General features: G+C 46.9%; 1 protein-coding gene across 6 annotated transcripts in view; it reads right to left on the reverse strand.

Moving 5' to 3' along the window:
• Positions 1 to 3,299: 3,299 nt before the first annotated feature.
• The window catches only part of SLC14A2 (solute carrier family 14 member 2), a 450,437-nt gene continuing 434,030 nt past the window's right edge, over positions 3,300 to 19,706 (reverse strand). For 3 of the 6 annotated variants that reach the window (XM_082353311.1, XM_082353309.1, XM_082353310.1), the window contains 10 exons: positions 18,135 to 18,257; positions 15,656 to 15,738; positions 14,439 to 14,598; positions 13,424 to 13,613; positions 12,976 to 13,104; positions 11,897 to 12,089; positions 9,256 to 9,403; positions 8,489 to 8,623; positions 7,358 to 7,407; positions 3,300 to 4,376 (listed from right to left, as the gene is read on the reverse strand). In XM_082353311.1, the coding sequence (XP_082209437.1) occupies positions 4,176 to 4,376; positions 7,358 to 7,407; positions 8,489 to 8,623; positions 9,256 to 9,403; positions 11,897 to 12,089; positions 12,976 to 13,104; positions 13,424 to 13,613; positions 14,439 to 14,598; positions 15,656 to 15,738; positions 18,135 to 18,257 (1,412 nt within the window). In that variant the 3' untranslated portion in view covers positions 3,300 to 4,175. Of the gene's footprint in view, positions 4,377 to 7,357; positions 7,408 to 8,488; positions 8,624 to 9,255; positions 9,404 to 9,689; positions 10,004 to 11,896; positions 12,090 to 12,975; positions 13,105 to 13,423; positions 13,614 to 14,438; positions 14,599 to 15,655; positions 15,739 to 18,134; positions 18,258 to 19,706 lie in introns of those variants that run through there. The other 3 variants (XM_082353313.1, XM_082353314.1, XM_082353312.1) reach the window with 3 other exon arrangements.

The raw sequence follows: 19,706 nt of genomic DNA on the forward strand, positions 1-19,706 counted from the left end.
AATTTCTTCTGACCGAGAATTGAGTTAATCATGTGGCTTAGTCCCTCCATATTATCTTCTTGGTCTGTGCAAGGCCCCTCTCTTGAATGTATGAAGGTCTGTATGTCTTTTCATTTTTATACTCCATTCTCTTTTCTCTCTCACATTCCAGTGTACCTCTTTGTTTGTTTGCATGCTTGCAAAATATGTATTGTTTTGTGTGCATGCATTTTAAATTTATAAATGGGTATGATTATAAATGTCATTTTCCCCTTTATGCCAGCACTATGTTTTTAAGATCTATCCTCACGGCTCTACGTGTGGTTCTGGCCTTCTACCTGCTGTGCTGGCTCTCTGGTGTGCAGCACCCCACTCGGCCTCTGCCCTCTCCCCAGCTCTCTGCAATGCAACCAAGGCTGTGGTGAACAGCCCCGCCTGGAACTGTTTATACTCTGGCCAGGAATTTCTGGGCCACAAGGTGTGTAGATACTCAACATGACGGAATTCTGAGGACCTGCTCTCCAAATGGCAACAGTGTTCAATTTCCCACCAGCATCTCATGAGGACCCCAAGCTTGCTCCATGAGTGCCTTAAAAGAACATCTGTTCTCTATTTGAGAACACATTTTTTGGGGGGTGTTGAGTGGGAGGGTTTGGAATCCTACATGTACATAAGAGCTCACACTTATTAATTGTATTGTTCATAGCCCTGATATCTCTGCTCACTTTTTGTTCTCTTGATATATCTGTTTCTGACGTTTTGGTAAAATCTTAGCTACAATTATTAATTTGTTTGTTTCCCCCTGCAGTTCAGTCATTTGTTGCTTGATGTATTTTGAGACTGATTGTTTAGGTCACAAGTGTTGATGATGAGTGTGTGCTCTTGGCTTATTGTTCCCTTTACATCATTCTTTGTCCTTTATTTTTGGCCTTTAATTTCACTTTTCAAGGTATTATGGTTGATAACCTAGCTTTCTTTCAGTCCGGATTTGTTTAGTATATCTTATTTCATCCTCTCGTATTCAAACATTTACGTCTTTCTGTTTTAAATGTGTTTATTGTAAAGAGCAAATTGTTCAGTCTTTAAAAAAATGCAGCCTAAGAGTCTCTGTCTTTCAGTGGTGAATTTAATAGTTAACTTCTTTTGGCCATTTACTGTCATACTATGACTAATTTCTACCTTCTGCTTATTTTTTTGTGCTTGTTATTTTTTTTTGGAAGGGGAGATTTTCTATAATATTTTACTCCTTTTTTGCTTTCCATTGCAAAGAGAATTTTCCTCTGGTTTAAAATTTATAATTCTGATTTTGTTCTCATGGTGGTTGCCCTTATCACCCATGTTTATTCCTCCCTGTGGACCTTGTAAATGTACGAATTTTTGTACAAGCTAAGTGCTCTAATAGGCTCTCCTGCCTCTTCCCGCACCCACCCTGCCACCATCATTTGATATTCCAGTTCTAGGTCTATTTCTTCTGTTTTTCCCGTTTGGTCCTAATAAACAATAAACATATTTGATCACCTTACACTTCTTGTGTCCTTTGCAGCATTTCCTGGTTTCATTTTTCTCCTTATTTGGATGCTTCCACTCAGAGTGTTTTCAGTACAGGCTTCTGTGAGTAAATCTTATGCATGAGAACACTTTTGTTATTCTCTCAGATGCCTCCTGTATGTAGAGTGGCATCCATGTAGCATCGCTGGATTGAATATTTTGGCCCTAGTCTTGGAGTCTCTGGTTAGGAAGCCTACAGTAGTTTCTTCTCACCAAACTGACGTGTCAGTGGTGTGCTGGTGAGCTGGCCATCCGGGAAAACAAAACTCAGATTTGTAATTTCTGGGGTGTAAATACTCCCACCCTCTCCGATTTCCAGCTACCAAGGTGATGTCACTAAGTGTGGCACCAGAGGGATATGCTCACTTGAGTAACCAGCTTTCAGGAGCTGGTTGGAGCTGTCTCCCCGCTCCACTGCTGACATGGAATTGAAGGGCTGGAGGAGAAGAACTACTTTGGTAGCCTCTAGACGTCACACATTTCGTAAATCAAATTCTTTTATCCCATCTATTTCCACCTTGCTTGGTATCCTGGGCCAACTCACCTTGCTTTATAGGTGAGGATATTGAAATACTTAGAACAGCTGAATGGATTTGTTAGTGGTCAATAATCAGAATGGCATGCATGTGGAGGGTTTCCTGCTCTTAATAAAACCAGATTATAACACTTTGGTGGAAAATGCATGAAAAGTGGTATTTTAATTGTCCTATGTCATCACTTAGAGGTTCTGGGGCAGCTGAGTGAGCTGTGAGCATAAACAGCCTTCTGGTGAAATTCTCGGATGCTTGATCCTCAGACAGCCATAACTCACTGGTCATGAAAATAGAGCCTGAGACCTTCTTGGCCTCAAGGTGTGATCACAAACTCAGAGGTAGCCTCTGGAGTGTGACTTGTTCCCGTTTCCTATGTGGGGCATTTGTTTCCAGCGAGAAGTGTTCTGTTTTTCTGGAGAAGCCATAATTGGCTAGATGTAATCTGGAAGAGAAATAGGCAGCCAAGTATTCTTGGGCTGATGGAAGAGGGCTGGGATCTCAGGGCTGACAGAGGAAAGAAAATATAAACATAGACACCAGCTTTTGCTAAATGATGGATTTATAGTTTGTCCGCTCCCCCATGTTTCCTTCCCTCATCTCCTGCCTTATGTCCTCACCCCACAATGCTAACCTGGAAGGGTGCAGGGGGTGGGCACTGAGGCACTATAAGTGGTTCATCCCTGTCTTTTGGGGGAGGGATGGGAAGGCTGAGCCACGTGGCTTCCCACAAAGGGACCCTGTGTTTTAGGAGCTCAATGCTATAACCAGAGCAACTAAATAACAAGAGTTACTGCCCATTCAAGAAGGGCTGGATTAGTAATTTTAGGGTGCAAGACTATCCCCTAAGAAATGAGATGGGTTGCAACAACTTGCACTTCAACTGAAACAGAAAACAATGACCATGGTCATTTCTGTATAATTCCCTTTGTAAGCAAATCAAACCTTCTTCTGATAACTTTCAACCCACCCTCCTCTCTTTTTTTTTTTTTTTTGGAAGAGGTATCTTTTATTGTTTTGGACTTTATGTAATACAGTCATTACAGTGAATACATAGCTGTTTCTTTTTCAGTGTTAAGACAGAATGGGTGGCAAGTGATTCTGTGGAAAGAGGTAAGAATGCATTTTATCTATTCATCTTCATCTCTTTTCAAACACATCCTTGACCATGGAAAACCCCTCAAATGAGCACGGTGTGGACAATGTAGGTGAGCCCCATTTTAAGAAAACCCTGACACCAACTTGCAACCTTAAACATTTAATGAGAGTATGCTTATGAATATTACAAAAGGAAACACATTTGTTTAAAATATGATTTAAATGTTGAAAAAGATCAGTTTTATCTGATGACATTTCTAGTAATATTTGTTACGTAAAGGAAGGCATGTTGGCATTTCCAGTGAACTTAGGTTCCTAATCCCAAGTCTGGAGAACATCTCATGACTCAAGAATAAATCTCCATACAACATTAAAATTGTCCTGCCTCTTCTCCAGATAGCCCTTTCATCTCTTACTTAAAGTAATTATTTATTGGTCATGCTGATTTTGTCAGTTTATAGGAAAGAGAAGAATCAATACTTCTGAGCTGGAAGGGACTGTAGGGTCCCTCCTCGTCATGAAACCAAAAAGAAATTGAGGCTGAGAGGGGGGATGGACCCACCCAAGTGGTTGGAGTTCACTCATGGCAGAGCTGGGGGCAGACCTGCCCTTTTGCCTTGTAGACTGATTTCCTGACACTATGTCACTGCATTAAATGACTGAGTTGGCTAACAGTGCCACTCATCTCTGTCCCTTTCCTGGTGAGTTCTCTTTAGGGGTGTGGCTTATTTTGCAAAAGAGAGAAAATTCCCCACAAAGGGAGCTCTTATGGAGTGAGCTATAGGTATAAGGTCTAAATTAACCATGTTTTTGATAAGTATTGTGCATCTTAGAACAGAGAACTTCCTGAATAGGGACTGCACACTTATTTCCCTGTTCTTGGGAATAACTGGGGTATAGGCTTGCTTGGGGGCAGAATCACAGAACAATCAGAAGGAGAATTTAAGTGGCCTTCAGCCTGGGGACCTGGACAGCCTGCTGAAGGCTGAATTTACAGTGACATGTTTTGGAAAGGGCAACTTAGGACACATCGTAGGCCTGGTACTTTGTGATGGTTGATGCTCTTCTGTTTTTCTCCTGGGACAGGTAGTAGATTCGATTGGCCTCTGGATAGGTGACTTTGCTGAGTGGGAGCTTGTAGATGGCCGGGTTATTGGTCGTCAGGAGCAGGAAGGTGAGTGCCGAGAGGCAGAAGGGCCAGGTGCAGGGTGGTAATCCAAACTGGGGGGAGGGGGATCACAAGAGAAGCCTTGGTTACATCAGATGCCTGTGCTCGTCTCATCAGCCCTTCACAATCACCTAGGGTCCTGGGTGGAGGAGGGGAGGCTTTGTGGGCACTGAGCAGAATAATACTTAATTCATGACCAACATAAATCAAATCATGCCATTGGGGTCAGTCTGCATTGTAACAGGGAACACATATTCTTCAAAATGCAGCTGGAACCCTCTTATAATATGCCTCTTATAATATGCCTTTATGTAGAAGCCATATTTTGTCTTGGGTGTCTGGCCAGGCTCTACCTCCCACTCTAGGACTTGTGGCCGTTCCCCACCTTCTCCCAAAGCCCCTGGTGAAGGAACAGCATCGGCAGCCATTTTTTGTTCAAAACCTTTTTCTCGTTGGTCACATCTGCTTGCACTAGAGATAAGCACCTGACCCAAATGCAGCTTCCCATAGGCAGGCTACCTGGGAATAGAATCCTTGTCTTGAGAATTTGAGCTAAGAGATACAGAGACTGTGTCCAAAGACTCGATCTGAAAAAACTAGAGAGCCAACCAGTGCTGGGTGGATATTTGGGGGCCTCTGTGCAGCAGAAGAAACCCATCCCAGAGAGACACAGAAACAGAACAGACATATGGAGAGAGGCAGAGATGTCACATCCTAGTCCCAGGGAGCTGGAGATCAGGAGAAGCTACCTCTCTTCTCAAGGGCTCTCCCATTCCCAACAGCCTTTCTCATGATGTTCCCCTGTTTTTTATTCCTTAAGATGCCCTGAGGCTTTTAAATACCCCTCCCCACTCTTCATTTGAGATAACCTGGATAGCTTGTTAGCAAAGAGCCTACAAATTCAACTATGAAGCAGATCAAATCAATGCCCCTTCTCCCCCAAACATCCTTTTATCATAAGCAGTAAAAGCCTCAGGGAGTACCATTGAAGGAGTGATGCCAGTTGGTGTGTGTTCAAAGATGGCCCTGTTGGGTGGGACTTAAGGAGGAGCAATGACAGCCTGGTACCAGAACTGTAGCCTTAAGGAACACCCATGACTGAAGAATTCCACTCCGTGAGTCTTACCAAAGCCCTGCTAAGACTGCATAGGGTGTTTTGGAAAGCATCTCCTCCAAGTCCTACAGTGGGAAGGATGTGGGCTGGGAGTTCCACAGACCCAAATCCAAATCTCAGCTCTGGTTACCTTGTTGGAGCTATTTCCTCTTTCTGACAACTATTTCCTCAACAGCAAAATAGGGATAAAGATATCTACTCAGAGTTGGTGCCTAGTGTATACTATGTGCTCAGTAAATGGTCCTCAGTTTGTTGTCATTGTCATCAAGCAGAGGGCAGTGCTGTTGAAGATAACAGAGCTGCACATGCAGGAGCCAATTAGAAAGCAAAATTGTGCGGCTCCTAAGTGCCCTCTTCTGTGGAGGTTTGAACGGTCTCATAAATGTCATTCAATATTTTTATATCCTGTTCCTCAAGGAGACTGGAAATTCCTTCAGAGTGAATTAATAGCCTGCACTTTTTTTGTATCCCTGAGAGTGGGCAGTACAGGGTCTTAAACATAGTAGGCACACAGAAAATAAACATGATTTTGTTTTGAAAAATGTCTAGGTAGAGTGATATAACCTGTAACTTCTCTGCACAAGATGAAGGGGCCAGTTACCCTGTAAATTCCTATGATCAGGAACCAAAGTGTCCCGTTTGCATCCCTTCTAGTACCTTGTCCAAGGAAGGCACATGACACGTATTTACTGGATGGACAGTTGGGTGAAAGGATGGGGGCAAGAAGAGGTGGGAAAGCCTGGGGCAGACAGGAGCCTCAGAGGCCAGGCTCCATCCTGTTTCTGATGGTCGGCTATCTAGCCCCAGCTCTAATGTATCCCATGGTGGGGAATCACTACCTTAGGGTTTCATTCATTCTGCATTTCTTGAGCACCTACTATGAGCTGGGCACTATAATAGGTACTAGAGATAAAGATAAGAATACAATCAGGCCCCTGTTCAGAAGGAGCACAAAGATTGAAGGTGGAAGAGGACTGGTGTGTACTAGACTTGTCACAATGTTGTCAAGTGTCGTAGCAGATACATACACAAAATGTGATGGGGCCCAGAAGAGGGACTTAGTCCACTGGGGGACAAAGGGTGGTATTAGGGAAGTCCAATTCTATTGCTTAAAAATTTCCTTCCTATGCTCTGTCCAAACCACCCAATTTCACTGAGGATGGAGGAGGGATTTAAACAGGGGTTAGTGGAATGCCCATCTCCCCCTTCACCTGCAGGACCACCGGGACTTTTCCTGGTTGCCTATGTGAGCTGTGCCTTGAACCTTTATGGAGGGGGAGGCATCGACTGTAGGCTGAGCCCTGTGCGCTCTGCGATGGGGCCAGTGTCCCTCCTGTGTGTGTTGGGGGCTGGGCTGGCCATGTGGTTCCCCCGACCTCACACACCACCTGCACTGGGGCTCAGACAAAGAAGGGTTCTCAGAGTGCTGCACAGGCCCTCAGCCGCCAGCTCTGGCTTCTCTCGGGCTTGGCTCCTTGTCCTCCTGGAAGCCTTGCCTCGTGACTCCTGACTCCCTGGTAGTTGCTATGGGGTGAACAAAGATGTACACTGGCCCACAAGCTACTTGAGTAGATGATCTAGAAACACAGGAAAAAAATTATATATGAAGATTTAAAATTAGTTGTAGAGGAGTTTGATGTACAAGAAATTTACAAGAAATGAGTCTGATTTACAAGATAATGCTCTTCAGACTGTCCTTCTATACAGAGCCCCACTGGCCCACTGACCACAGGATCTGACTGACCAGTGTTGACATTAACACTTTTGAGGCCCAGCTCTTTCTGTCTGCGGCTGTGGAGGAGGGAAGCGTGATTTGAGACATGAGGGATGGATTGGGAAGGGGTTCCGGAGGAGGGGTTTGGGGAGCTGAGAGAATACGGGGGAGGGTGCAATGCACATTCCTAGCCCATGTTGACTCACCACAGATAATACGTTAGCCAGGGCAGCACCCAGATAGGCTGCAAACAGAGCTGCAAAAGAACCAAGAAATAGTCAGGTGACTAAGAGTGCCTCGAGTTTACATATTCTCTCTTCATACATTTTATGCCACAAATGCTATATCTCAGGTTAACAAAAATCTAGTTATGTTTCCATTGCTTGGCAGCTTTGAAAAGTGTTAAATTCCATGCAAATTCCGGCACAACTAAGACAGCAGATGAACTTTGTTAAAAAGGACCAGAATTTAGCTGTTACAGTCCTCTTGGGTCCTACCACCTTGCATTCTAGCAAAGGAACATTTGGGAGCATAAACCATAAATGAACATTTTACTATACAGCCAAGGCACGTGAATCCCAGAACTCCCTGCTGTGATATTTCATCACAAGTTATTAACATAATATGGGTTTCCAGGGAGGAACAGCATTCTTTAAGCTTGAGGAAGACCAAATACACCTACTGCCTCATCTTCTGGGCTTTGTGTGTGGAGGGTACCACTAGGCTGGCCACTGGGAAGACCCAAGTGCTGGTGAGAGGTGAGGTTCCGTGAAAATGGGCCACAGTAATTGGGCTTTGCTTCTGAACTCTCACTTTCTCCACTAAAAGCATCCCAAAGGTCCCTAGGATATTAACAACAGCAAACCTTTATCAGAGAGTTACTGAGTGCCCTGACCACACTCTTCAGCATTCCTACAAGCATTATTTGAAGGTTAATGTTTGGGCGCGTAAGGTTAGCTGCTGTATCTGATGTAAACTGCCCAATTCCACATATAAAGATTAATTTGCATAAGACTTGCTCTGTCGGAAAGTTCCAATCACCAGCACGGAAAGCAGCAATCACAGCAGACAGCCCACGGGCAACAACCGAACAACCTCCATCTGAAAACTCTGTCTCCATGTGGCTGAACACTTTGTGTTCAGTGAAAATAGTTTTCAATGCACTAATCACTAAATGACCATTCAAAACAGTTTAAAATAAAAACCCTTTTATAAAGCAAACACATCCTCCCATTTATCTTTGGAGGACCAGCAGAATTTCCGCAGGGCGGTTTCCCTGTGGGCATAGACACCGGCATCATCTGAGGTGGAAAGGGAATCCCGCTGGCAGTACCCACCGCAGGCGACGGCGAGGAGGTGCGTCTGCCAGGTGATGACGTAGAACATGCCTCCTATGGCGATGCAGGCCAGCGTGCTGTTGAAGCCACACAGCCCGAAGTAGATGGAGTCAAAGGGTGTCGCCAGAGTGAGGGCTGGGGGAGAAGACAGGCTGAGTGCTGTGTGGGTCACGTGGGCCCACCCACCAGCCCCAAAGCCCTCCACAGTCCTCAACCCAGACCAGTTATTGACACCAAAGTATGTATAAAAAGGACTTCTGACTATTCAGTGAAAAAACATCTAAAGGAAACAAATGGCCTTAGTCACATGCGTATCAGTGGTTAAGCTGGTATGGGTACAAGAGACCCTTTTGAGTAATGATCTGAAGTCTGAGTGAGCAGTCCAGAGCAGGCCCCTTCCCTGCCAGAAAAAGGCGGGTTAATGGAACCTTAATGTTCTCTAATGGAGGACAAATGCTTCTTATCGTGATTAGAGTTAAGACTTAAAATATAAACATGCCTGGAAGCAACTCCTCCCCAGCTTTTAATTTATACTGAGGTGGAAATGAGTAACACCAGAGCCTTTCCTGAGGACAGCTTTTGCTCAGGGGAGCAGGAGGGCACCGGCACCCAAAATAGAAAGACGGGTGTAATGGAAGGAGGGAGAGTTTATAGGAATAAGCCGGTGGAGCACTGAAGACTCATGACACCATTTTCTTTGGAGCAGGCCCCAGATACAACATCCTTATGGCCCATTAATAAGGGGCTCATTAATTAATGACACTAACCTGCTAACATCCCCATGGCGGATCCGATTGCAGCATGCAAGCAAATAAGAGGTGACGATATGAACAAAGCTATGAGGAAAATGCCTCCAGTCCAGGGGTTATCGCAGCCGTACACTTGGCCGATTCCAACAGGGATGGCTCTCAAAAGCTGCAGGTCCAGCAAGAGCACATGCAATTATGGAGGCAAAAGAGACAACTTGAAGCTGGGCTGGAAAAGATTTGGGGCCAAACCCTCCACACTAATATTTTGCAATAGTTTTCCAAGATATTTTCAAATAGGTTCACTCTAAAAGGAACACAAGATTTATTGTTTTAATCTTAAGTTCTTAGAACAGTAAGGGGTTAAAACATCATTTCCTTTATTTAGAAACATGAGTGTAAGGCACTAAACTCTCAGTGAAGAGAAACTGAATACTTCAAATGAGGGTGTTATTCATTAGAAATGTATAGATGTCTGACCAAAGTTGGGGTTGAAAAACTCTTGTAACATTTTTTTTTTAAGCTAAAAACATGACTAGAAGGTTAAATATTAGATGGAAAAACGGTCCTTTTTGTTTCCAAGAACAGCATGTCTGGGCTGTGGTCACATTTGTGCAGTCGTCTGGGTGAGCATCTGGACTCGTATCCACAGAGCAGCCCCTGGGCAGGTGGTATCCTGGCATCTGCGGGTTTTATTGATAAACCTGTCACGTGGCTGATGGAGGAGCAGCCTGACGTGTTAGGCCGCCGTGTGTCTCAGGTAGCGGACCTGTGTGTGAATGAGAAAGGAAGGCCAGGGTCCAATGTGGGGTGGGCACTTGCACACGTACTCTGGAGTTTGGGAAAAGGATCCAGGGCACATGGGCTTCCCCAGCGACTGAGATTGGCAGTTCTTCCCTCAGCCCAAGTCGTCTGAGGACTCCTCCTGGGGTGCAGGGGAGGGAGGTCCTATAGCTCCAGGGCCCTCGCCCCACATGAGAGTGTGCAGGGACAGGCCTGCAGGGTAGTCTAGTGGGCAACCCTCTGGGCTCTGTCCCCTGTTATCCCAGGACAGAGAACAGGACTGGGCTCCGGCATCGCCATGGGGGATGGCGGGACAGGCAGAGAGTTTTGTGCAGAGGCAGTGGTGCTGGGTCCTCTGGTCCCCAGCCAATTGCACCCTCCAGCAGGCTCTCCCCTCGCCAAAGAGCAGAGGAGCTTGTGGGGCCTCAAAATCATTGGGAGGTTTAGACCTTCTCTCTGACATCTACCACTTGTTTCCCCAAAACTCAAGGCTCTAGTTATAATTGTCAAAATGACAAAACATACTCACTGTTACCATAATCCATTCAAAATTGGCCAGAAAGGTATTTCTTAAAGAATAACCACCAAACATTGAATTTGTCTTTCCTGGAAATTTGGGGGTTCTAAAGCATTTGTACAGTATTTTCCATTTTTTTCATTTTTACAAAATTCTTAGTTATCTTTTCAATTGAAAATGTGGTTTGGAGGATGCAAAATATCTTAAACTTGCCTTTTCTACCATCATTTCCCCATAGCACGCCAATTAGAGCAATTCTGACTTCAAAATATACTGACTGGTTGAATATCGTGAAAGGGAAGCCTGAGGGGCTGAACTGCTAACAGCACCTTTTCTCACCTTTGGCTCGTGAAGGTACACACACACACACACACACACACATCAACAAGGATGGAGCTAATGTGAATACGTCTCTTCCTAGATAATGCGTCTTGGACAAATGCAGGGCTTTTTCTGCCCCGCCATGCTGCTGTCTCCTTGAACTGTTCAGAGAAACTAGGCACCATTATTTCTGACACAAATTCCCTTCAACAAGCCCAGGTGGCTTTGTGGTTAGATGATGAATTGCCAATAACAAAGTTCCGAGTGAGCTCTAGTCTATGAAGTCATTTAGTGTAACAGAGAGTAGGGGGACCTCAGAGAAAATGTGCCCAATTAGAAAAGAAGGCTGATGGGCATAGTTCTCCAGGCTGACTTAACGCTTTTAGAGTAGCTTCTTATTTAGTTTGGCAGACTTCCAGCGGCCAGCAGTATATACGGAATACTTGCAAAAAGCTTAAAAATCTCTGTTATATAGATATTTCTTAGTGGAGCAACACCTGTGCTTTAAAGTGTGAGGATGCCCCAGAGAGCAAGGGGAACCAGCTCCCCAGGCTGGAGCAGAGACTTGTCGAGCCAACAGATGGCAGTGTGTGTGATGTGCACATCTTCAATGATTCAGAGACATTGAATGAGAAGAAAAATACACAGAGTCTCTTGGATTGAAACTGGAGTAAAGCATCAAAAAGGCTTAAAAAAAAAAAAGATAAAAGAACACAATTCTAGGAGTCAGGAGGCGGGAATTCTAGTCTTGACTTTGCTCCTCACTAATTAACCATGTGACCTCAGGCAGTCTCTTAACCTGGCCTTAGTCTCTCCCCCTGTGCTATGAGAGGACAGTGTGCGGCCAAAAATGGCCTTTTTAGCTCTTAAAAAGAGGAAAGAAAAAGCTGGTGGCTAATGAGATATTGAGGTAGAGTGTCTCGCACTGTATAATTGGTAACAGTTGTTACTCATGGATGTTTCTGACATGCGAAATAAGTAAATGCCACTTTAACACTGAGTTTGGACAGACGCTGCCCTTCCACCTTCCACGATACCTACCAAGGGCACTTGGACCTCCGACCAGGTGATATTGGGCAAGGAGGAGGAGGGCTGCAGCAGCTTCGTGGGGAAGAAGAGGTTGTAGTGGCCCGTGGCTGCCAGGTACAGGGTCACTGCGATGTTGAAGGGCAGCGTGAAGACCGGGAGGTCCCACTTGCTGAAGATGGTGCCCAGGGCACTGGAGAGGATGGGGCTGAGGGCAGAAGCACAGGAGATGCTGTTCAAGATGCCCCCTGGCCCTGACACTAGACTGAGTGGGTTTAGGGGGCCCCCTGTGCCTTCCCAGGGAAAAGCAGCTGGCTGGCCCCCTCTCCCAGCCTGACTGGCCCTGGGCAGCTCCTCCCCTGGACCTCCTTCCTCTGCCCCTGCACAGCAACAGGGTGGATGCCAGACTCAACTTCAGAAGGAGGGCCTTCAGGGGAGGTCCTAAGGCAGGGAGTCCCAGAGCTTCCCTGAAGAGCCGCATGGCTCCCACCGCAGGCATGAGGAGAGAGCACCGGCTGCAGAAGGGGCTGGTGGTGAGGGGAACCACATTCATTCAATCATTCAACGCATGTTTGTTGAGGAACTGAGAGCACTCCTGGCCGGGGTGCCCTGTGGTTTCTGCAGGTGAGGGAGGACCTGGAGTCTGGCCGTCTGAGGGCTCTGGGCAGGGCTGGGCCTGCAGCCCACACTGGGAGGTTGTCCCCGTCTGGTCAGGGTGCCCAAGGACAGGGCAGCACTGGGGGAGCAGGAGGGACGAGGAGATTTCCAGACACTGACAGGACCCCGTAGTATGGCTCTTGACCTCTGTGGGCCTCAGTTCTTTTCCCTGTGCTCTGCCGGGGTAGGACCAGGGGCTCTTAGATCTTACAAAAATGAAGAGTAAATGAGGGTATGTAACGAGATACTGTGTACAGATCACCTAGCACAGTGGTGCTGTTGCTGTATAACGCCAGTAATTATTTCTAGCGGCTGTTTCTGATGTGCAAGCTAAGGAAATGCTGCTTTAAACTCCAGTTTAGACAGACAGTCATGGAGTTGGGGTCGAAAGGCTGGCAGCCCTTGATCTACACCCACAGCCTCAGAAGCAAACTTACCAAGACACGGACATCACGATGACGGGGAGTAGAAGCCACCAGTAATAGTCGCCTTTGTCCGAGAACACAGCCATCAGCAGCCCCACCAGCACCCCGTTGTAGCCGTGAAGTCCGGCTGCGATGGCGGACCTGGGGGGGAGGGCTGGTGAAGGAGGGGTTCCCCGAGGCCTGACGCAGGGCACTGCCTTCTTGATTTTCCTTCTGAGTCAGGCTTTTCTCAGCTGAAGCCTGACCACACACACCTTCAAACCATCAACCCTTCACAGTCCCCTAGACAATGTGTGGTTGTTAAAAGGAACCAGGGAATGGTTGTTTTGAGTTATTAGTGACCTTATTTTGAGGGGTTTCTGAGCCGGGAGCCAGGCGGTGAGGATGGGAGGCTGGTGAATGTCCCCACGGGGAGCTACCTCTGGTCTCAGGCCTGGACCCTGGGTTTCCTGGGACTTACTTGTCCTGACTCAGGCTGAGGGCTGTCAGGGTGGACACCACGGTGCCCAGGCAGCCCGAGATGGCCCACCAGGGGTTCTGGACGAAGAGGCCGAGGACAATGAGGATGCCACTGAGGGGGTTGTTCACAAACATCACCTGGGATGTGCCCCGGAGGACCCAGTCGAGGAACTGGAACACTGGGGATTTGTCTGAAATGGAACCAGTCAAGGGGTCAGTCAAGGCTCAGCTGTTACAGCTCTAGGCGAGGCCCCAGAGGGCGAGGGGGTGAGGGAAGCTGGGCATCCAAGGTGGGTTCAGCTCCCTGCTGTCACCTGCCACAGGGGGGGTAAACCAAGAACCTGAGGGGGCATCTGACTGCCCAGAAAACCCTTCAGACCCACTGAGAGCTGGCTGTGGTCTTCAGGTTGTCATTCAGGCAGTGGGTACCCTGTGCGACCTGTGCCCCCGTGAGAGTGGCGTAAATTTTCAAGAGGAGGGATCCAGAAAGAAAACTCTTGCAGCCCAGCAGGCATCAAACCCATGGCCTGAGGTCTGGAGGATTGCTAACGGGAACCTATTGGAATCGTAGACACGGATCTCCCATGATCCATCTCTAGGGCAGGCATTTTTCTAGAATGCTGGCTCTAGAATCCCAGTCCTACAATGTGACATTCTTTTTTTAAAAAAATTTTTATTGGAGTATCGTTGCTTTGCAATGTTGTGTACAATGTGACATTCTGAGGGGATATTTGAAAGCACATGACTGTTATGTTCAGAACTGAGAGCTTGCACACCTACATGTATTGGCACTTACATCCTGAGAGACTGCGTGTCTGTCATAAGAGTGAAACTCCTACCCTACTCTACCCTATCCTACTCTATCCTATCCTACCCTATCCTATCCTATCCTATCCTATCCATGGAAGTGGGACTCAGTCTCATCTACAGAGATCTGTGCAGCGTGTTTCCTGGGGGACGACCAGAGGGGACGTTTTTAGGGTTAGGAGCAGGGGCTGCTTTCACGGAACCTTTACCTTTAAGTCCCTCTCCACACTCCTTCATCTCTCCTGTGATGTACCCGAGGGCTTTGCGGACCCTCTTCCCGCTGGCAGCCAGGGAACTCTGAATCCAGGAAGTCTTGGAGATGCCTGTTTCCACCTTTATCTCGGAGCTCTTCTCCATGGTGTCCAGATCCTGTCCAGGGACAAGAGACGGGCAAGAAGCTCCCACATTCTGAGCCTCTCACACTGAGGAGTGACTTGCTTGCTTGGGGACAAGCTAAGATCTTCACTTGGTATTTAGTGAAATTGCTATCTAATCATTTTAGTTTCTGTAGACCAGAATATCTTTTGTTTTGTTTGATCTTTTACCTCATTTAATATGGGCAACAGCCTTGCACAGTCAGCCATCTGTATCATCCGTGGATTCAGCTAACTTCAGGTTAAAAATATTCAAAAAAAAATTTCCAGAAAGTTCCATAAAGCAAAACTTGAATTTGCTGTGCACTGGCAACTTTTTACATAGCATTTACATTGTACTTACAACTATTTACATAGCATTTACATTGTATTAGGTATTGTAAGTAATCTAGAGATGATTTAAAGTATTCCAGAGGATGTGCGTAGGTTATATGCAAATACTATGCCATTTTATGTAAAGGATTTGAGCATCCACAGATTTTGGTACCCATCGGGGGTCCTGGAACCAATCCCCCATGACTGCAGTATAACAAGACAATATATTTATCCTCATTCTGTGGATGAGGTCTCAGGCATGGATGAAGAGGTTCTCATTTGTAAAGGGTCAAGGTCAAATGATAGAATTTAGATTTACCCACAGATTTTTAGATTCTTTTTTTAAAACAAATATTACTTCTACTGTACCATACTCTTTCCAGAAGAAAGTATCCCCTCCCACCCCAGCATGCCTAGTCTTTAAAATTCAACTGTCCATAAAATTAAACAAGTAAATGCTCTGTTTTGAAAATTGGCACCAGCTTATTTCCTAAATGCTTGAATGCTGGATTCAGAGGAAGATGGATAGGAAATAATTAAAATAAAAGAAACATGAAACTTTATAAAGTAAACTGAAAAGTAGACATCTTTATCCCACATAATTATGCTTCTGGAAATATGAACTCAAGAAAAGTTTGCCTAAATCAGAGGACGCCTTTTCTGGACCTCAGCTCTCTACCTTGCTGCGGACTCGGTGATGTGGGTGCTGCCCCTGGTTCGGGCCACTCTTTACTCACCAGCAACTCGACCGTGGGCTTCCGGTATTGGTGGGGAGAAGGGTCTTTGGTGCGCTTTTCCTGGTGTTCACCTTTTCCAAATACTGGAGTTGGCAGGGAGAACATCATCCGTTAGGACCCCCTACCCTGGCACCTTAGCAGCAAATTTCCTGCAAGGCTCAAGTTGGAATACTCAGCACTTTCTACCCCACTGAGGATGCCCCAGACTCTGTGCCTGGGGCAGGAGGACCCCCTCCTCTGCTACTGCACACACCCAATCGGGTAAGCTCTTCGGGGGAAAAAATGCACATCTTCATGTAAATTGGACATTTTACAAGAATTTAGGGAATTCAGAGACTCAGCTGACTTTTAGTTAAGAGGCTCTGATCTTGTTCAACTCCCCTATTTTTTAGGTGAGGAAACAAAGCTGTCTGTGAGCCCTGAGCCCAGGGTTCTTTTCCCACATGAACACGAAGATTGGTATTTATGAGGCATTATTGCTCGTAAAGCATTAAGCTGCCTGAACCATACGAGGTCTGTGTTCAAATTCTACTACAACTCTTTCCAGCTGGATGACCTCAGCTGTTTTGGTATTTTTAGGATGTATGTCTTAGAATTTCAAGTATTTTAGCAGCAGCTTCTTGTTGGATTAAGACAAGTGATATCCATGTTGTCACTTGAAACAGATTTTGGCATGCCCTTGTAATTCTAGAAAACTGTTATTAAGTGGCTTTGAATGTATTTTTCATTATTACAAGATAATTTATTTGTAAAGGTGAGTGATTTCGGAAAGGTTTTAAGTATCATGAAGGAAGGCCCTTGGAAGTTTTGCTGTTTATGCTCTGGTGCCCTCTTGTGGTCAAGTGTGAGAATGGCTGTCTGGGCTCAGAATGCCCTGTATCTTCAGACAATTGGCCATTCTGTCTGCATTCATGAGCTTTCAGGGCACCTAAACGCTAGAAGAGATACATCAATGGCTCTGTGCTCCCCCATCTGAAGGAGCAGGGACTGCAAATACCAGTGTGGTTGGGAAGTTACACTATGCAAGAGAAACAAATTAAGGAAGTTTGAAAGGAAGCGTAGGAAGCAAAGAGGATGACTCTAGACTCTGAGGCTAGTGTGTTTGATATCCTGATGGATTCTCTGCTTCTGTCCGAAGCGCCAGCTCTTCAGCAGCTTCTGCTAACCCGCCTCCCAGGCTCCTTTGCGTGGGGCTCTCTGCTAGGCCCTCTTTCACCCCAGCCCCCAACCACTATCCTAAGAATATGTTTGCAGGGAGATTGTTAACTTTTTGAGGCAAACTATGCTTTCTTCCTGAGGATGCCCTGGGGCCTCTGTCAAATACAAACTCCTGGGCTAAAGGGGTCCTTGATTTAATTCAGTGCCCTCTCCCCAGTGTATGAGGTTTTCCCAGAACACCCCAGGCCATTTCTCTGGCTGGCTACTTTGGGTATAAAACAAGGAGGCTCAGACAAACTGGGGCAAGAAAGTCATATGCTTCTGGGAAGCATGTGATACTGTAAAAGGACACTAACCCGGGAATCAGTTTTATCCCTGCCATGCCCTCACCAGCTGTGTGACCCTGGGCAAGTCGCCTCCCTTCTCTGGAGGGCAAAGTTAGATTGCCCCTCTGCCCTGGGTCTTCATGACGCTGCTCCTACCATCCATCTGACTGGGGAGACCCCCACTTGACCCCACACCCCTCCCCCGCTGCCAGCTCTTCCCTGTTTGAGACAACATGTCCTCAGCGTCCAAATTCAAGTTTCTGGCTTCCCCACTTTGGCTGCCCTCTGGACCCTCCTCTTGGCCTTTGGGAGCCCCTCCCCTCCAGGGCTCTCCATCTGTTCCCTTGTGTAGACATCACCACTGTCTAGCATCAGGACCAGCATCAGCATCAGGACCAGCATCAGCATCAAGACCAGCAGCATCAGGATCAGGGGTTGTGACTTGGCAGCACATTAGAATCTCATGGAGAGCTTTTTTTGGGGTCATTTTAAAAGTGCAAGGTTTTATTTATTTTTATTTTATTTTTTGTATTTTGGCTGTGCTGCACGGCATATGGGATGGTTCCCTGACCAGGGATCAAACCCAGGCCTCTGCAGTGAACGGGCCGAATCCTAACCATTAGGCCACCAGGAAACTCCCTCATGGAGAGCTTTTAAAGCTCCTTCTGCCACCCAGGCTGCTTCCCGGGTGAATTGGATTAGCACTTCCGGGAATGAGATGCAGGTGGTTCCAATGTGCAGTGAAGTTTGCAACCCCCTGGCCTAGACTGACAGAGTCAGCTACTTGCCATGGCTCCAGTCTCCCCGACCCTGGGCGTCTAGACCCTGGAACCCGTGGCTGTGGTCAGAGGTCGGGGGTGATGAGACTGAACCTCACCCTTGTGGCTCTCCCCACTGCTTTGTGATGGAGGTGTTGCCATGGTCCCCATTTTAGAGGTGAGCAAATCAAGGACCCGGGAGCGGGGTCTGGGGGGGTGGGGGTGGGAAGCGCACACCTTTGCTCCTCCTGCGAATGAATGACCACTCGATGTGGAACACGTTCCTGGGCTTGGGGTGCACAGCCTCCGAGCCCTCATCTGCCTTTGGGCTCGTCGTGGGCGGCTGCCCCCCAGCGCTGCCTGGCCGGGGGCAAAACAAGACAGGTCAGTGCCCCACCCTGGGCCACCCCCCGAGAGGCAAGCAGAGAGTGCGGGGAAATCATGTGCAGAGCCAGAGGAGCAGTGTGGTCTGAGCTGCAGTAGTGATTGCACCAGTATCTGCGGAAAAATCCCTCTTTTCCATTCTTCCCGATGAAACTTCCACTTCCTTTCCTCACAGAAACTGCATCCCAGACACCTATCAGTGTCAAGATACGGACGGGCCAGCCTGCCTTGTTTCCCCAGTAAGGCACTGCTCTAAGACCTCCTTCACTCGGCCTCGGACTGGCATGGATGGTGGACCCGAGCCGACTGCCCGTTCCCGTCCTTCAGCCGGTGCCCTGGCCTCCGCCTGCGGTAGGGAGTTTGTGTGTGTAGGTCCTCAGTGCTCACTGCACATCAGAATCTCCTGGGTGCTTAAAAAAATGCCTGATCCCTACCCCAGACCACTTTTAAAAATCGGAGTTTTTAATGCCCAGGATGTTTTAGGAGGTGGCCCTAATGTGCAGTTTGGGCTGAGAACCTCTCATCTAGGGTCTTGTTACTCAAAGTGTGGTCCCTGGACCAGCAGCACCAGCCTCCTCTGGGAGCTTGTTAGAAATGCAGAATCTCAGTTTCCACCCAGACTGATGGAATCAGAATCTACAGTTCAACAAGATTCCCCAGGCGATTTCTGTGCACATTGGTTTGCTCTGTGGGGAGCTAAGAAGCTGCAATCAGCTACAAGAAACATTTCTACCCTTGTGGAGAACAGAGTAGCTTATCACTTGGGACAGGGTTTCTCAAATTGGGTCTGAGAATTGACAGCGTCAGGTCACCTGATGGCTTGTTATGATGTGTGCCCCAAACCCTACTACGCCTGGCCCACACTGACTAATTGGAGTTCGTGGTGGTCCCTAGATAGACACTTTTCACACTTTCTGCTTGTGGTTCCAGTGAAGTCTAGAGTTAGATGATCAAGTGGCTGCCTGGAATAGTGGAGAGTTTTCACACTGTTACTACATTTGCACACTTTTATAAGTTAACTCACTTGGGCATTGTTATCACCAAAAGATGGAAAATTGAGGCTCAGATGATTTCTGAAGCATCCTACAAACAGTGAGCCATGTGGCTCTCAGCCCTCAGTCCTTTTCTCTGCATCTTTGCTGCTCAGAGTCTGGTTTGTGGACCAGCTTCACGGACATCCAAGGGAGCTTGTTAGAAATGCAGACTCTCAGGTCCCATCTCAGACCCACTGAATTGGAATAAGTTTTTTTTTTTTTTTTTTTTAAAACGAGATCTCCAACTGACTTGTGTACACATTAAAGTTTGAAAAAAACTGGTCTAGTTCACACTGCTCATGTAGAAACAACTTTAGCAAAGCTGAGAATATAGCAGGACCAACAACTGGAGTATGCGGGACATGTGTGAGCAAGGAAGGTATCCTGTCTA

This window comes from Balaenoptera borealis, assembly GCF_965194805.1.
Source record: "Balaenoptera borealis genome assembly, chromosome: 14".
Lineage (NCBI taxonomy): Eukaryota > Metazoa > Chordata > Mammalia > Artiodactyla > Balaenopteridae > Balaenoptera > Balaenoptera borealis.